General features: G+C 38.6%; 1 protein-coding gene across 6 annotated transcripts; it reads left to right on the forward strand.

Annotated features, from left to right (window-relative positions):
- The first annotated feature begins 755 nt into the window (after window positions 1–755).
- On the forward strand, window positions 756–18,677 carry Galt (Galactose-1-phosphate uridylyltransferase). 6 transcript variants are annotated; one of them, XM_053789329.2, is made up of 9 exons: window positions 756–810; window positions 1,039–1,173; window positions 2,395–2,520; window positions 3,555–3,724; window positions 8,930–9,135; window positions 13,744–13,849; window positions 15,329–15,451; window positions 17,133–17,349; window positions 18,297–18,677. In XM_053789329.2, the coding sequence occupies exons 3-9, from the start codon at window positions 2,502–2,504 to the stop codon at window positions 18,509–18,511; spliced, it is 1,056 nt and encodes a 351-aa protein (XP_053645304.1). In that variant the 5' UTR covers window positions 756–810; window positions 1,039–1,173; window positions 2,395–2,501; the 3' UTR covers window positions 18,512–18,677. The 6 variants fall into 6 exon arrangements, with proteins under 6 accessions (XP_053645304.1, XP_053645308.1, XP_053645309.1 ...); XM_053789330.2 differs by lacking the exon at window positions 756–810 and adding an exon at window positions 811–829; XM_053789333.2 differs by lacking the exon at window positions 1,039–1,173 and having other exon boundaries at window positions 764–810.
- The last annotated feature ends 564 nt before the right edge of the window (window positions 18,678–19,241 follow it).

A 19,241-nucleotide genomic window follows, 5' to 3' on the forward strand; every position in this document is an offset into this window, starting at 1 on the left:
TCCAGGTGAACTCCAGGTAAACTCCAGGACCTTTTTTTGTGGGGGGGGGGGGTTATCCTACGTAATTTACACATGCTAAGTATGATAACTGTACTTAATAATAATAATATCTTTATTTTTAAATGTACAAGGTATACAGTCCTAGCTGACATCAATGACATACTATTATATAGAAAGCAGCTTGCTATGTAGAGCATTTCGGGTAAATTAGGTCAGTTTTGTCCCAGGATGCGACCCACACCAGTCCACTAACACCCAGGTGAGCTCTAGCCACCAGACCGAGGGGCACATACACCCAAGTGTTACCCATTCTGTATCAGTTACCCAAATGGAAATAGGTCACTTTGTCTTTTTTTTTATTATCCTGGGTATCTACACATGTGCTGGTATGGATGATAATTTATGTAACTATTTTTGTGTACCTGTACCCGAATTAACTAAATGAACTAATTAAACTAAAAGTAACTATAATTAACCAAAACTAACTATAATTAACTATAACAATGATTAACTAAAACTAACCATAATTAAAACTAATTATAATTAACTAAAACTAACTTTAATTAACTAAAACTATAACTAAAACTAACTTTAATTAACTAAAACTATAACTAAAACTAACTATAACTAAAACTATAAAACTAACTATAATTCTCTAAAACTAACTATAACTAAAACTAACTGCAATTAACTAAAACTAGCTAAAACTAACTAAAACTGTTGTATAAAGCCACCATAACAATAAAATAAAGTATATTGGAACCCTTGAACCCAACAATAACACACCATCATGTTTCTTGGCTGCACTAAGTAGGAAACAAATGTTGAGGTTTCTTGTACAACTTTAAATTTTTGTATTGATCTTCCCTCATGGGAAGACCGGCGTCTTTATGCGGGTTAGGGGCTCTTGATCCAAGGACGTGGAATTAACCTCCCCTTCTAGGATCGAGGCAAAGCCTGCCATTTTTTTTTTGCTCATTAATTTCACAGGCGAATTTCAAAGCCCAGCCCTAAGGTATACTATTATCCCTTCCCCAGGATGCCACCCACACCAGTTGATTAAGACCCAGGTACCTGCTTCAGGCTAGGTGAACAGGGGCAGGAGGTGTAAGGAAACATGCCCAATGTTTCTACCCATACTGGGTATCGAACCGTGGAGACTGCGTGTGTGAGGTGAGTGCATTGCCAAGCAATCTATGGGACACCCTCAAATTAGGTTAATTTTGTCCCCCAGGATGCAGCCACTCCAGATGACTAACACGTCCTAATGTTTCCACCTGTACCGGGGATCGAACCACGGACCTCAGTGTGTGGGCTGAGTGTGCTACCAACCAAACCACGGGATACTGTTTTTAAGGCCACGGGATACTGTTTTTAAGTTACCCAGGGTACACTCGAGGTAATTTACATACATTACAAGGTATGATAATTGTACATATATACCTTAACTAAATAATTTTACTTACCCCTAAAGGTTTAGTGCTTCCCCATAAATGAATTGAAATTTCCTTCCTTAAATCGAATCTGAATGTCTCATTTTCCAGGTGCTACATAACACCCGAGGAATTAACATATCCCTCTGAATAACAGTGTAATAAAATATCACTAGTCGGGAGAACTTATGTTAGCTCCTTTTCTGCTAGCTGTATGGCCCTTGTGGGTTTAGCAATTAGTTATGATTATTTAATAATAATATTAAAAGAAAATAAATGCAAATAAGGGTTATAGGAAATAATTCATAATAGATTGGAATAGGTCAAAGCGAATAAAGATAATTGCTAATGGAATTACAGTAGAACCACCGTATCCACGGGGGATGTGTTCCAAAGACCTGCCACGGATACTGAAACCATAGCTAGTAGCAAATCCTATATATAAGTCCATGGCTTAGCGCTTCTTTTTTATTATAATAATAATATATATAAGTCCTATGCATACCTATTGTAAAGTTTAATTCATAAATTATGAACAATAAGTGGACAATTATCACTTTTTTACTGATGAGAAGCACTTCACAGCTACTCTTAGGCTTTGAAGAACTTTCACCATCACTACTTTTGCTTTTTGAGGTCATTATTAAGCAAAATTAAGGGTTATTTTTGGGCCATAAGACACCGCGGATAATTGAAACCATGGATACCTGACCTGTAGATACGGGGGCCCTACTGTACTTACCATTTGCATTCATGAAAGTTTAATGATAAGGTTTAATGAAGTTATAAAATAAAACGATAATTTTATATCCTGGAAATAATATAGTATATTATTATTATTATTATTGGACTAGAGCAAGGCAGATTTGATGTAAAAAATAATTCAGTTAAGCGTAACAGTACATTATACATCTCTCGATATGTTAACAGATAAGATGGTAATGATATCTTTGTTTGACAGTGAGGCAAGTACCACTTGGCTGATAATGTGAAGCATAACATATGGCTGATCATATTGTGTCGTAACAACAAGTTGCACTGAGTTCGTAACGAGACCAAACACCATCAATGAGTTTTGAAGCAACTGGTAAGACTTTGTTGTTATATATTTTCAAAAGAGGCTCTTGAATTTTTTTTTGATGTACTTATCCTATTACTGGAAATAAAGTCACTTTGATTTTTTGGGGGGGTTACCCTACACTTTGACTTTTTTTGAGGGTTACCCTAAGTAATTTACACATGTTATTATATATGATAATTGTACTTGTATGTACTTGTACCTAAATAAACTCTGTTCTATCATCACATATAGTAGTCACCAAAGCAATAACCAACACATTACAACTGTACAGTATACATGTAATGGAGAAAGAATAAAGCCCACGTGAAATACTAGGTGCTGTCAGAAATATATACTACTAGGTCATTAGTATGATTATTTAAGGAGAGAAGTGGTTGTTAGGTGATAGTTGGAGGGAGAGGAAGGGGCAGAACTGTTTACCTTTTCATGTGCTTCAAGTAGAGAAATTATGCATGAGATTACATTGTTTGTAGAGCACCATATTGTAGCTCGATTAAAAGGTATTTTGGGGGTGTGACGAGTTACTGCCTTGTAAAGGATATGCAATTTGATTTTTTTTTTTGTCTTGTGTAGCACCTATCATGGGGGTTTGTCTTGATGCAGGCGAAGGGTTCTTAATCAAATGAATTACAGCTACCCTTTCCTTCCTTATTGCATGCCTGATTGCCACTCCTTCCTAGGCACTGCATGGTCCTTTCTGGTTTAGCTCTTTGCCGTGAATAAAATAGTTTTAGTAGGACCACAACACTTTGTGATTTTACTGTTGATGCTATATGATCTTGGTGTGTATTCTTTTTCTTAGAGACCTCTAAACTACCCTCAGTAAAGTCAAATCCCTTTGACATTTTCCCTCTGAATTAACAGAAGTGTTGTTATATTAATAGTGAACTGTCATCTTCCCAAAACTGCTTGGTGCTTGCCTCAGTTTTCCACGTGAGCGAGATTGACTTTAATAATTTTGTAACCATTGCACCAACCTAAAGTGATATCAGTAAGAGCAGTTTGTTGCATAATCACTGACAATTTCATCATTTATACAGAGCATCAGCATGTGAGGTTTAACCCTCTTCGAGGTGACTGGGTACTCGTGTCTCCACATCGCATGAAGAGACCATGGGCCGGTCAAGTGGAAAGACCAGCTGAAGTGGATATTCCAATTCACGATCCTACAAACCCTCTTTGTCCTAGAGTTACTAGACCAAATGGTCAGGTATGACTGAGAACAATACAGGATGTAGTAATTCAAAGACTTTATTACATCCTGAATATTTATAGTTAGTACAGTACAGTATGCTACAGTATACAGTACATACAGTATTTTAGTCATTATAGACTGTTGTCTTGTCTCAGTTACAATGGTGGCTTCCACTAATTTTGCAGAATTACTAATTTTTAATTCAAAATCTTGAGAGAAAAGCAGTTTACTATTAACTTTTAATGAATCCTTATTCACTCAGGTAGATACTGTGTATGTTAAATCTTGAATTTTTGAAAATCCTTGTTTTTATTGAATGATGAGATTTCATTTTTTGGAGATTGTATTTTCAGGAAAAATAACCTACCAGATATGTGTGGTATACTGTCATCAGTTGCTGAACTCTAAATTTTCCTTTGTTATTTTACATACATAGTATATTTATCTCATTTTCAGAATGATGGACATTTATATTTTAAATGTATTTGTAGTCTCTGTGCTTATTACCATTCCTTGTTTTATTTATGGCTGGGGGATAGCGCACTCAACTCACTTACTGAGTGTCCATTGTTCGATCCCCGGTATTCAGTGGAAGCATGTCCTTACACCTGCTGCCCTTGTTACCTAGCATTAAGTAGGTATCTGGGTGTTAGTCAACTGTTGTGGGTTGCTTCTCAGGGGATAGTAGAATACCTTAGATAAGGCTGGGCTTTGCAATGAGCTAAGGTAGGATAGCAGCTCTTACCCTGTAAAGTTCATATACAGTGGACCCTCGCCTAACGCTATTAATCTGTTCCTGAGAGCTCAGTGTTAGGTGAAATTATCGTTAGGCGAATTAATTTTCACCATAAGAAATAATGGAAATCAAATTAATCCGTTCCTGACACCCCAAAGTATGAACCCAAAAAATTTTTTACTGCATGAAATATTAATTTTAATACACACAAACTGAAGAAGACATGCACAGTTACATGACAGTTACCTTTATTGAAGATCTGGTGATGATTGATGGGATGGGAGGAGGGGAGAGTGTTGATGGTGTTAGTGTTTAGAAGGGGAATCCCCTTCCATTAGGACTTGAGGTGGCAAGTCCTTTTCCGGGGTTACTTCCCTTCTTCTTTTAATGCCACTAGGATCAGCTTGAGAGTCACTGGACCTCTGTCGCACAACATATCTGTCCATAGAGGCCTGTACCTCCCGTTCCTTTATTTTTTTTATTTTTTTTTTCAACAAGTCGGCCGTCTCCCACCGAGGCAGGGTGACCCAAAAAAGAAAGAAAATCCCCAAAAAGAAAATACTTTCATCATCATTCAACACTTTCACCACACTCACACATTATCACTGTTTTTGCAGAGGTGCTCAGAATACAACAGTTTAGAAACATATACGTATAAAGATACACAACATATCCCTCCAAACTGCCAATATCCCAAACCCCTCCTTTAAAGTGCAGGCATTGTACTTCCCATTTCCAGGACTCAAGTCCGACTATATGAAAATAACTGGTTTCCCTGAATCCCTTCACTAAATATTACCCTGCTCACACTCCAACAGATCGTCAGGTCCCAAGTATCATTCGTCTCCATTCACTCCTATCTAACACGCTAATGCACACTTGCTGGAAGTCCAAGCCCCTCGCCCACAAAACCTCCTTTACCCCCTCTTTCCAACCCTTTCGAGGACGACCCCTACCCCTCCTTCCTTCCCCTATAGATTTATATGCTTTCCTTTATGACATTCCTAAAGTGTTTCACAACATTGTCAGTGTACAGGTTGCCAACACGGCTTGCAATAGCTGTATGAGGGTGATTTTCATCAAAAAAGGTTTGCACTTTAAGCCACATTGCACACATTTCCTTAATCTTTGAAGTAGGCAACTTCCTCAATTTCTCTATCCTCTCCTCCAAAGCAGTTTCCTCAGGTGTGGCCTCTTGCTGTTGAAGATGATCTAGCAGCTCATCAGTGGTTAGTTCTTCATTGTCCTCCTCCACCAGCTCTTCCACATCCTCCCCACTAACCTCCAACCCCAAGGACTTCCCCAATGCCACAATGGATTCCTCAACTGGCGTAGGATTCCCAGGGTTAGCCTCAAACCCTTCAAAATCCCTTTTGTCTGCACATTCTGGCCATAGTTTCTTCCAAGCAGAGTTCAAGGTCCTCTTAGTCACTTCCTCCCAAGCCTTACCAATAATGTTTACACAATTGAGGATGCTAAAGTGATCTCTCCAAAACTCTCTTAGAGTCAATTGAGTTTGCGAGGTCACTACAAAGCACCTTTCAAACATAGCTTTTGTGTACAGTTTCTTGAAGTTGGAAATGACCTGCTGGTCCATGGGCTGCAGGGAGGAGTGGTATTGGGAGGCAAAAACTTGACCTTAATGAAGCTCATTTCCGCAGAAAGTCGCTCTGCCACGTCTGAAGGATGACCAGGAGCATTGTCTAATACCAGGAGGCACTTAAGGTCTAATTTCTTTTCAATTAGGTATTTCACAGTGGGGGCAAATGCATGGTGTAACCAGTCATAGAAAAAGTCCCTAGTGACTCATGCGTTACTGTTTGCCCTCCACAGCACACACAAATTAGCCTTGAGGACATTGTTTTTTCTGAACACTCTGGGAGTTTCAGAGTGATACACCAATAAAGGCTTCACTTTGCAATCACCACTAGCATTGGCACACATCAACAGAGTAAGCCTGTCTTTCATAGGCTTATGTCCTGGGAGTGCCTTTTCCTCCTGAGTAATGTACGTCCTGTTTGGCATTTTCTTCCAAAACAGGCCTGTTTCGTCACAATTAAACACTTGTTCAGGTTTCAGTCCTTCACTGTCTATGTACTCCTTGAATTCCTGCACATATTTTTCAGCTGCTTTGTGGTCCGAACTGGCAGCCTCACCATGCCTTATCACACTATGTATGCCACTACGATTCTTAAATCTCTCAAACCAACCTTTGCTGGCCTTAAATTCACTCACATCACTAGTTGCAGGCATTTTTCTAATTAAATCGTCATGCAACTTCCTAGCCTTTTCACATATGATCGCTTGAGAGATGCTATCTCCTGCTATCTGTTTTTCGTTTATCCACACCAATAACAGTCTCTCAACATCTTCTATCACTTGCGATCTATGTTTCGAAAACAAAGTTGCACCTTTGGCAAGAACAGCTTCCTTGATTGCCGTTTTCTTGGCCACAATAGTAGCGATGGTTGATTGGGGTTTTGTGTACAACCTGGCCAGCTCGGAGACACGCACTCCACTTTCATACTTAGCAATGATCTCTTTCTTCATATCCATAGTAATTCTCACTCTTTTTGCTGTAGGGTTGGCACTAGAAGCTTTGTTGGGGCCCATGGTGACTTATTTTGCAGGTGCAATAACTAAAAAGGCTGTGATAATATGAAATGTTCCGATTGTATGCTTGGAAGCGACCGCGGTGGCTGGCTTGTAAACATTGGCACCCACGGAACAAGTGAGGCGGGCTCAGGCCGCACGTGGACGTGTCTCGAACGAATCGCGTTAAGCGAGTTTTTTAGCACTAGCCGAGGCAAAATTTTTGCGTTAAAATGTATCGCTAGGCAGATTTAACATTATGCGATGCGTTTGTTAGGCGAGGGTCCACTGTATGTGAAAAAAAATAGTGCCTGGGGAATGTGAGGTAATCAGGTTTGATCTGAATAAGGGGAGGGTAGCATCAATTCCTTTGATCAAATGCAACTTCACTAGCATCAAGAGTCATCCCCCTCCCTCAAGGAGGATACCTTGTTGCTGGTGAGGGGCATTTGATCCGAAGTACTTGACCTATCCTCTACTTTTATTGAAACTTATTGCCTCCCATATCCCAAGTGCTGTAATGACCCCTCAGGGTTTAGTGCTACCCTCTAATTATAAGAATAATAACGAGCATCAAGGCACCCTTTGAATGGGTGGGACGGCATACCTATTCTGCTTAGTGGATTTCTGTTTTGTCATCCACGACATTGTGTAATATTTGTAATCACAATCCTTTAACCCAGAATATTTCTTCACTGTTGTACTTCTTCATTCCAGGTCACCTATTTTTTCCTGTTCTCATTCATATACAGTAACTTCTTTTTGCAATTTTGATTTCATTAATTATCTTTATTTATTCATAACTGTGAAAAAACTCGGTACCTTTTCTTTTTTCTGTTCTTTTTCATGTACCTCATTTTCCTGTCTATCTAAATCTTTAAATATAAAATTGTTCATAGTTTTTATTGTTATAGTTAGTGTATTGCTTCACTCATTGTGCTACATAATAGAGGTCCATGTGAATTCAGAAATTATGAATATCACTTAATTCTTGCTGTATAATAAATTTGTGGCAGATTTGGAATCTTTTTATATAACACTGTAATTAGGTAAATATTGACATTCATGAGACATAATGTCTAAAAACAAGAGAGATTTGAGCATAAAAAATGAACCGAGGATGCAGTAGAACTCCCGTATCCACTGATTTGGTATCCTTGGTTTCAGTTATCCACGGTTTACTGTTGCCCAAAATTACCTCTTAATTTTGCATAATAATGGCCCTAAAGCACAAAAGTAAAAAGCTGCAAAGACTAAGAGAAGCTGTGAAGTGCTGCCCATCAGTGAAAAAGAGATAATTCTCCACTTATTACCTGGGATATACACGTACCTGGAGAGGGTTTCCGTGGTCAGTGGCTTCCCCCGCAGCCCAGTCTGTGACTGCATAATTTATCAATTAAACTTTATAAGAATTATGTATAGGAGTTGTATATAGGATTTGCTACTATCTATGGTTTCATTATCCATGGCAGGTCCTCGGAACATATTCCCTGTGGATACAGGGGTCCTACTGTATTTTGAAAAACAACTATTATTAGTTTTCAATTTAGGGATCATGCAGCAAGCAAAAGAAAAAGTCACTGCAGAAAAAAGGCAAAGTTGAAAGTATACCCAAGCTTTTTAGGTTTCCATGTGCCCTGATGGCTGCACTATGCAAGGTGAATGGCTGGTGATGAGTACTTGTAGAGTTTGCTTAGTCTGTGCATGTTAAAGCTCTCACACAAAGTAAAATATTTACTAAAGAATTGTGTTTTGACTTTTCCCATACAGGATAATCATTTTACATTTTTTTATTTTATTTTTTCTATACACTGCTGTTTAGATAAGTGGAAACAGTGTACATGAAATATTGTACATAGATTTTTTTCCTAACTTTGCAACTCTGTCTCCAGGTCAACCCGGACTATGAGTCAACATTTGTCTTCACCAATGATTTTCCAGCATTATTGGAAGAGGTACCGTCTCCGCCAGTGAGTGACGACCCACTGTTCTGTGCAGGCCAGGCTAGAGGAACATGTCGAGTGATGTGTTTCCACCCTCACACAAACATAACTCTGCCACTTATGACCCAAAAGGAAGTCAGAGCTGTGATTGACAGGTTGGTAATTTTTTTTTTTATAACACACTGGCCGTCTCCCACCAAGGAAGGGTGACCCGAAAAAGGAACTTTCACCATCATTCACACTATCACTGTCTTGCCAGAGGCATGCAGATAAGACAGCTTAGATGTCACTCTAAACAGCAAATATCCCAAACCCCTCCTTTAGAGTGCAGGCACTGTACATCCCACCTTCAGGATTCAAGTCTGGTTAACCTGTTAGAATAATGTTAGAATAAATATAGCATATTAAATATTAAATATTCTGAGCACCTCTGCAAAAACAGTGATAATGTGTGAGTGTGGTGAAAGTGTTGAATGATGATGAAAGTATTTTCTTTTTGGGGATTTTCTTTCTTTTTTTGGTCACCCTGCCTTGGTGGGAGACGGCCGACTTGTTGAAAAAAAAAAATATAGCAAAGTTAATATATGTTACTGATGACTAATATGCTCTTAGGTTTATTATTACTATATTTATGTTCAGCAGTAAATCTGTGTCGATCATTCAAGGCAAGGAGTGGTGGTGGCAGCTTGATTCTCGATTCATTAATTGTAAGATAGACATTTCATTCTCTTAGCTGTTCGTTCCTTGGCTCTCTTAGATTTATAATATACAGCACTAATATTTTATCTCACCAAACAGGATTAGAACCCATAGCAAGCCAGTCCTATACTGGCCTGCTAGTTTTGGGGCTGGCTTGCCATGGATTCCAATTCTCCATTTGGCAAGTTGTTTACAATCGTTTCATTGAGATTTCTCGTCATTTATATTGTTTTATGTAAGAGATCAGATATTTTCTTTACACACAAGCTCTCTTATATACAGTACATGTATACTTCATTTTCTTTAATGTCTTGTGTTCTTAAACCTTTGACTGTCACAACCCCAAATCCTGAAGTGTCTGCTGGTGTCGAAAAATACTGTATTAAAAAAAAAAAAAATTTATCATACGAAAATGTTAAGATTAATTTTCTGATTGTTTTAAGCCCCCCAAATTTTTTTGCGATCAGTACTTACCAAGATATAGAGGAGTAAATTTGGCAGAAAATGAGCCACGTATGGCAACAGTGGCGAATGCCGCTCACCTGGTAAACTTTGGTTTACTTGCATGCAAAGGTTTCTTGTTTTTTTTTCACTAATTTATTTTTTCACTTATGTGGCCTGTGAGACCAAAGTAAGGTGCAATGTACATATATACACTCATTGAATGTAATACAGTAATAGCAGAAACATTAGTATCATTATATTTTTTTCAAAACTTGTTTACACAATCAAACAATATAAAAAATTGTATATTACTATTGTTCTATAATATATACATGTATACAAATGTACAATCACTGGACACTTTCCTAGAACTACTGCAGCTTGTGGAATTCTTTGAAACATGGGTGTATGCACATTGGTACTTTACACTCCTCACACCTCTTCTGAGCACTTTTCTTGAAAGTAGTAGGAGGCAGTTGTATGGGGTAGTGATCACCAGGCCTCAGACAAGAGGGCATGTGTTGATAATTTTGTGGGCGCTGGTCTATTGCAGGTGTTGTTCCTTGTTTTTTTTTAACAAGTTGGCCGTCTCCCACCGAGGCAGGGTGACGCAAAAAGAAAGAAAATCCCCAAAAAAGAAAATACTTTCATCATCATTCAACTCTTTCACCTCACTCACACATAATCACTGTTTTTGCAGAGGTGCTCAGAACACAACAGCTTAGAAGCATATATGTATAAAGATACACAACATATCCCTCCAAACCGTCAATATCCCAAACCCCTCCTTTAGAGTGCAGGCATTGTACTTCCCATTTCCAGGACTCAAGTCCGGCTATATAAAAATAACCGGTTTCCTTAAATCCCTTCACTAAATATTACCCTGCTCACACTCCAACAGATCGTCAAGTCCCAAATACCATTCGTCTCCATTCACTCCTATCGAACATGCTCACACACGCCTGCTGGAAGTATAAGCCCCTTGCCCACAAAACCTCCCTTACCCCTTCCTTCCAACCTTTTCGAGGATGACCCCTACCCCGCCTTCCTTCCCCTACAGGTTTAAATGCTCTCCATGTCATTCTACTTTGATCCATTCTCTCTGAATGACGAAACCACCTCAACAACCCCTCTTCAGCCCTCCGACTAATACTTTTATTAACTCCACACCTTCTCTTAATTTCCACACTCCGAATTTTCTGCATAATATTTACACCACACATTGCCCTTAGACAGGACATCTCCACTGCCTCCAACCACCTCCTCGCTGCTGCATTCACAACCCAAGCTTCACACCCATATAAGAGTGTTGGTACTACTATACTTTCATACATTCCCTTCTTTGCCTCCATAGATAATGTATTTTGTCTCCACATATACCTCAACGCACCACTCGCCTTTTTTCCCTCATCAATTATATGATTAACCTCATCCTTCATAAATCCATCCGCCGACACGTCAACTCCCAAGTATCACCACTCTCTTAACCTCTCTCTTTTTCTCCATATACTCTTCCCTCCTTGCATCACTTCTACTTTGTAAAAACTTCTCATATGCTAACTTTTTCTCCCTTACTACTCTCTATACATCATCATTCCACCAATCGCTCCTCTTCCCTCCCGCATCCACCTTCCTGTAACCACAAACTTCTGCTGAACACTCCAACACTACATTTTTAAACCTACCCCATACCTCTTCGACCCCATTGCCTATGCTCTCATTAGCCCATCTATCCTCCGATAGCTGTTTATATCTTACCCTAACTGCCTCCTCTTTTAGTTTATAAACCTTCACCTCTCTCTTCCCTGATGCTTCTATTCTCCTTGTATCCCATCTACCTTTTACTCTCAGTGTAGCTACAACTAGAAAGTGATCTGATATATCTGTGGCCCCTCTATAAACATGTACATCCTGAAGTCTACTCAACAGTCTTTTATCTACCAATACATAATCCAACAAACTACTGTCATTTCGCCCTACATCATATCTTGTATACTTATTTATCCTCTTTTTCTTAAAATATGTATTACCTATAACTAAACCCCTTTCTATACAAAGTTCAATCAAAGGGCTCCCATTATCATTTACACCTGGCACCCCAAACTTACCTACCGCACCCTCTCTAAATGTTTCTCCTACTTTAGCATTCAGGTCCCCTACCACAATTACTCTCTCACTTGGTTCAAAGGCTCCTATACATTCACTTAACATCTCCCAAAATCTCTCTCTCTCCTCTACATTCCTCTCTTCTCCAGGTGCATACACGCTTATTACGACCCACTTTTCGCATCCAACCTTTACTTTAATCCACATAATTCTTGAATTTACACAATCATATTCTCTTTTCTCCTTCCATAACTGATCCTTCAACATTACTGCTACCCTTTCCTTTGCTCTAACTCTCTCAGATACTCCAGATTTAATCCCATTTATTTCCCCCCACCGAAACTCCCCTACCCCCTTCAGCTTTGTTTCGCTTAGGGCCAGGACATCCAACTTCTTTTCATTCATAACATCAGCAATCATCTGTTTCTTGTCATCCGCACTACACCCACGCACATTCAAGCATCCCAGTTTTATAAAGTTTTTCTTCTCTTTTTTAGTAAATGTCTACAGGAGAAGGGGTTACTAGCCCATTGCTCCCGGCATTTTAGTCGCCTCATACGGCACGCATGGCTTACGGAGGAAAGATTCTTTTCCACTTCCCCATGGACAATAGAAGAAATAAAGAAGAACAAGAGCTATTTAGAAAAAGGAGAAAAACCTAGATGTATGTATATATATATATGCATGTGCGTGTCTGTGAAGTGTGACCAAAGTGTAAGTAGGAGTAGCAAGATATCCCTGTTATCTAGCGTGTTTATGAGACAGAAAAAGACACCAGCAATCCTACCATCATGCAAAACAGTTACAGGTTTCTGTTTCACAGTCATCTGGCAGGACGGTAGTACTTCCCTGGGTGGTTGCTGTCTACCAACCTACTACCTTACTAGTAATTTATTTAGTTATTTAGTAATGTTCTTCATTATGAGTGGGAGGGGCTGGGTTTGATTGGTGTCATGGGGTACGGGAGTTATTTCTTGGGTAGCTTTAGGTAGATGTCGTTTTGATAAGGACCTGCCTCGTGTGGGCCAGTAGGCCTTCTGCAGTGTTCCTACATTCTTATGTTCTTATGTTCTTATTGTAATGGAAGCAGTGGTAGCTACTTGGAATTAGGTATTAGAGAGTGTATTCTAAGTGGCCACCACTGCTTTCACAGTGATCAGGGGCATCAACAGTAAGGGACACCATCAACAAGTCCAACCTTGGCAGGGATGTTCAACAGTCCCTTGCAGTGACTGATAAAATATATGAGAGAGATCTACTGTAATTTTTTTCAAGTGTTGTTTTTAATAAACTGTAATTCTAGGTGATATGCTAGTGCTAATTAGGTACCACTGCCTACTTGAGCAGCTAGGCAAATGTGATTTCCAATTTTGGGTCTTGGAAATGTTTGATAACTTCTGGTTTAATGTTTAACAGAATTTACTAATTATTCCATTAATTGTGTTATTTACCATTGATAGGCATACTAAATCAAATACATGTATAAAAGTGACAGCATTCTGGACCTGTTGCAGGTGGATCATGGAGTTAGAAGACTTGGGCAAGAAATACATATGGGTCCAGATCTTTGAAAATAAGGGAGCTGTTATGGGTTGCTCTAATCCTCATCCTCATTGTCAGGTAATGCAGTCTTACATTATTGCAATATACAGTGGACCCCCACCTTACGATATTAATCCGTTCCTGAGAGCTCATCATAAGCTGAAATTATCGTAAGGCAAATTAATTTTCCCCATAAGAAATAATGGAAATCAAATTAATCCGTGCAAGACACCCAAAGTATGAAAAAAAAAAAAAATTTTACCACATGAAATATTAATTTTAATACACACAAACTGAAGAAGACATGCACAATTACTGTACTTAGAATAGAATACATGACACTTACCTTTATTGAAGATCTGGTGATGATTAATGGGATGGGAGGAGGGGAGAGTGTGGAAGTTGTTATTGTTTAGAAGGGGAATCCCCTTCCATTAGGACTTGAGGTAGCACGTCCTTTTCCGGGGTTACTTCCCTTCTTCTTTTAATGCCACTAGGAACAGCTTGAGAGTCACTGGACCACAATAAATCTGTCCATAGAGCTCTGTACCTCCCGTTCCTTTAAGACTTTCCTAAAATGGGCCATAACATTGTCACTGTACAGGCTGCCAACACGGCTTGCTGTAGCTGTGTCAGGGTGATTTTCATCTGTAAAGGTTTGCAGTTCAACCCACTTTGCACACATTTCCTTAATCTCTTTTTTCAATTCCATACTAATTCTCGCCCTTTTTACCACAAGGATGGCACTAGAAGTTTTCTTGGGGTCCATGGTGACTCATTTTGCAGCTACAAGCACTAAAAACACTGGGATAATGTGAAATGTACCGAATGTATGTGTAGATGCGACCGCACTGGCTGGCTTGTAAACACTGGCGCTGAGGCCACACGTGAGACGCGTCCCGGACGAATCACGTAAGGCGAGTTTTTTATCGTGAGGCGAGGCAAAATTTTTGCGTTCAAATGCTTCGTATGGCGGATTTAATGTAACGCGATGCGTTCGTAAGGTGGGGGTCCACTGTATTATTATTTTAGTAAAGATTAGTTATACAATTGAAATAAAGTGAATTTGTGTACTGCTAACACTAATGAACAAAGAACATGAGTACAGAGCAGGCATATATTGTGATAATGTTTTTTCTGTGTAAATTGACTTGATGAGGCTCTACAGACAGAATTATCAGAATAGAAGCTTACTCTGCACCTGTCTTTTCTGCCTTCAGTGCCTTATTATTATCTTCCTTCATTGTCTTATTATATTAATGGGGAAACACTAAACCCATAGGGGTCATGAAGTGTCTGGTTCGATCCAAGTAGAGAGAAAGGACAAGTTCAATTCCTTGGATCAAGAGCCCCTTCCTGGCATCAAGGAATCTTCCTGGAAAAATCCTTCATTTCAAACCAAGTTCAATTTAAAATGTACAAAAAAAAATTATTGCTGTTAAAATACATTAAATATATTTAATTTTTAATCAGTGTTTTTCCAAATTTTGATTTTAATGAATTACTTTACTTAATGATCATATAGCCGAGGGTTATTGTTTAATTTTTCTTTTGTAGATTTGGGCATCTTCCTTCATGCCAAATGAAGCTCAACTGAAGGACACAAACCAGAGACAGTACTTTTTAGACCATGGAACACCAATGCTAATGGATTATGTTGCTCGGGAGTTGGAAAAAAAGGTGAAGTTTTTTCTCATATGTATCTTTCCTTTGTTTCCCCAATATAATTAGGTAAAGGGGCACAGATGCAACGAATGTGACATTTTATTATGACAGTGTTTCACTCTCAAGGAGCTTTGTCAAGCTGTAACGGCTTGACAAAGCTCCTGGAGAGCGAAATGTCACATTAGTAGCATCTGTGTCACTGTCTGATTTTTTGGGGTTATCCTAAGTTCTCTACACATATGCTGTTATGTATGATAATCAATGTAACTGTATTTGTTTATACCTGAATAAACTTACTGCCAATATATATAGGCATGCTAGTGGGATGCCTATAATAGTTTAAATTATTTTTTCTTGCTAGTCTTCATTTTTTGCTGCTATTGATGTGATTACATTTTGTACTGTGTCCCAGTTTTTATCTAAAAATTTCCATAGCAAAGCAGTTGAAGTTTGTATAATCCCAATGAGTTTAGCCCTTATTTTATGAACAAGTAAAAGTAATCATGAATATAATAACCTTTCAGGTTAGGGCTAGGGAAGCACTATTATTATAATGTTATATTTATGAGGAAGTACAGTGGACTCCCGGTTTACGATATTATTTCATTCCAGAAGTATGTTTAGGTGCCAGTACTGAACGAATTTGTTCCCATATTGTGAATTAGATTAGTCCATTTCAGACCCCCAAACATACACGTACAAATGCACTTGCATAAATACACTTACATAATTGGTCGCATTGGGAGCTGATCGTAAAGCGGGGGTCCACTGTACTGAACTGGTAAGATTCATACAGCACCTGGGGAATGGGAGGCGTTCAGGTTCGATCCAAGAAAATGGAAGTTTCAAGAGCCATTAAATGTCCCCTACATACCTAGTCAGTGTAAGTGTCTGTTGGGAACATGAGGTAAATTTAGGTCTTCGTAAGTAAGTTTATTTAGGTACAGGTCTATGTAAGTACAATTTTCATACAGAGTAACTTATGTGTACATTACCTAGGATAACCCCCCCCAAAAAAAAGATCACGATAAAGTGACTTATTTCCATTGAGGTCCTTGTAAGTACATTTAAATTCACTGAAATGCTAGATAAAAATGTTGTAGTTTAAATTTAAAAAAGAAAATGATCTGTTGGCTGTAAAATGTCTAGGGAATTTCATAGACAATATGTATTCTTTCAGGAGAAGCTTTGTGAATGAAAGTAATAATATAAAGTGTTAAACCTGAAAGAGTCATACAGTGGTGTGTGTATTACAGTACAATAGGGAGAAATTTTAAATTAGTCTAGTTATCATAATGAACAGTTATTAAATATTCATACAACCAGGATATTTAACATTTTTTTTTCTTTAATTTTATAATCAGTGGAGTAATTTTTTTATTTCATCACATTTAACAAGGAAAGTTTTTACTAAATACAGTATACCGTACTGTGCATTTAATCAAGGAGTGGAATGCCTTGAAGTTGGGGTAAGGCTCTCAAATCAAGGAATTTTAGCTACTTTCCCCTTGAATCAAACCTGTTTACCTCCCATTCTGCAGATGCTGTATGACTGTTGTTTTGCATTTCCCCATGATAATATATGTATAGCACTGTTTTGACAACCAAGTTTAAGAGTCGAGTCTGCTGTAATTAAAACTGATGAAGCATTTTGTTCTGTTGATGGAATGTATAGGAATTTTTTTTTATTTATCAGGAAAGATTAGTTGTGACAAATGATCACTGGGTGGTAGTAGTTCCATACTGGGCAGTGTGGCCATACGAAACCATGATTCTTCCTCGGCGCCATGTTATACGCATGACTGAAATTTCCAATGCTGAGAAAGATTCACTTGCAGATATTATCAAGAGGCTGACGACAAAGTATGACAACCTTTTCAAGTGCTCCTTCCCATATTCCATGGGGTGGCATGGTGGGTGTTGCCACTGTTTGTTTTTGTAATGTTCTGTTGTTACTGGTATTCTTTCATATAGTACAGTGGTACCCCGGATTACGTACAGCTCCCAACTCGAACAATTATGTAAGTGTATTTTTGTAAGTTCTTTTTTACGTGTATTTTTGGGGGTCTGTACCGGACTAACCTAACTTACATTTGTCCTTATGGGAACAAACTCGTTCGGTAGCGGCACTCGAACAGCCTTCTGGAACGAATTATTGACGAAATCCGGGGTACCACTGTATTCAATATTTACTGGTGCTGTATTTTAAGATTAAAAACAACTGCTGTACCTCAGAAGTAGGTAGTTTTTAATTATTAATAAATATAAAACTTAACCCATTCTCCTGTATAAATTTAAAAAAAAACTTTCATTTTTTTTAAATTCACCCTGCCTCAGTAGGATATGGCCAGTTTGTTGAAAAAATTATATATGCTTGTATATGTATTTTTAACACATCGGCTGTCTCCCACCAAGGCAGGGTGACCCAAAACAAGAAAGAAACACTTTCACCATCATTCAACACTTTTACCATCATTCACACATAATCACTGTCTTTGCAGAGGTACTCAGGTACAATGGTTTAGATGTCACTCCAAACAGCCAATATCCCAAACTCCTCCTTTTAAGTGCAGGCATTTTACTTCCCACTTCCAGGACTAAAGTTTGGCTGACTGGTTTCCCCGAATCCCTTCACAAAACATTACCCTGCTCACACTCCAGTAACACATTACTTTAAATATTTTCATTCTTAGCTTGTAGTGAGTAGTGAATATATTTATTGTAGGAAGTCTGAATAAATGAAGAATGGGCATAATTGAAAACTGCTGCATTATCAAAATCCCTTAAAATGAAGTGCTGTAAAACTGGGCCCTCCTGTACCATAGTATTCATGACCGAATTGTTTTTTTTTTTTTCCCAGGGGCACCTACTGGTCTTAAGCTGGAGAGTGACGAGAAACACTGGGTGTTCCATGGTTGTTACTACCCACCTCTGCTACGCTCAGCCACAATTAAAAAGTTTATGGTGGGCTATGAGATGCTGGCACAGGCCCAACGTGACTTAACAGCTGAGCAAGCTGCACAAAAGCTGAGAGAGCTCCCAGAAATCCATTATAAACTTGTGAATAATGAATAGTTTGCAGAATAATTTGTTCTACATTTTTAAGCATCATTTATTTACCACATACCACTACTTGTACACCTACCATCCGACTTACGGCCTGCTCGACATATGACCACTCGACTTACGACCATGTTTTGAATGCCAAATTTCTGGGAAATAAACAACTGTTTGTATTGTACAGAGTGTTTATCCTAACCCTTACAGTATAAAATACAGTACTAACAGTATAAAAAGTAAAGTAAAAAATGAAATACCCAAATAAAACAATAAAATAAAATCATTACAAAAATGTGATGAAAGTTAAGACACATGTGCAACATCTGGTTATCTTTATTGAAGATGTTTCACCATCCAGTGGCTTTATCAATACAGGTTCTAGGACATAATTAGAAGACAGTAGAGCTATATACAAAAGATGAGGTAATCAGTCCCTCACCCTTGGAGTTGGTGTTGAGAGCACTGTGGTGGTTGAGATTTTGGAGCAAAGGCAAGGAGACTGGCGTTTATATAGGCGTCAGTGGATAGGGACGTGTAGCAGATGATGGCATAGTCACTGGTAGGTGGGATTCCCCAGTGGAAGTAGGTCCTACCCAAAGGGATGGGTTAGTTGTAGTAGCCATGAAGAAGGTCTTGTAGATGTCCTCTGAACCAAGATTCCACGATGTTGCAGTGTCTGACAAATTGTGCAAGAAAGGTATAAAATACCGACAAGATGAAAGATAAGACACGTGCAACATCTGGT

This window comes from Cherax quadricarinatus, chromosome 44, assembly GCF_038502225.1.
Source record: "Cherax quadricarinatus isolate ZL_2023a chromosome 44, ASM3850222v1, whole genome shotgun sequence".
Lineage (NCBI taxonomy): Eukaryota > Metazoa > Arthropoda > Malacostraca > Decapoda > Parastacidae > Cherax > Cherax quadricarinatus.

Bases quoted from the DNA above. Each gene is read 5' to 3' on its own strand.
- Galt (XM_053789329.2), top strand. The intron at 3,725-8,929 runs GTATGACTGAGA...CTCTGTCTCCAG, and splicing joins TTACTAGACCAAATGGTCAG to GTCAACCCGGACTATGAGTC. The intron at 17,350-18,296 runs GTGGGTGTTGCC...TTTTTTTCCCAG, and splicing joins ATATTCCATGGGGTGGCATG to GGGCACCTACTGGTCTTAAG.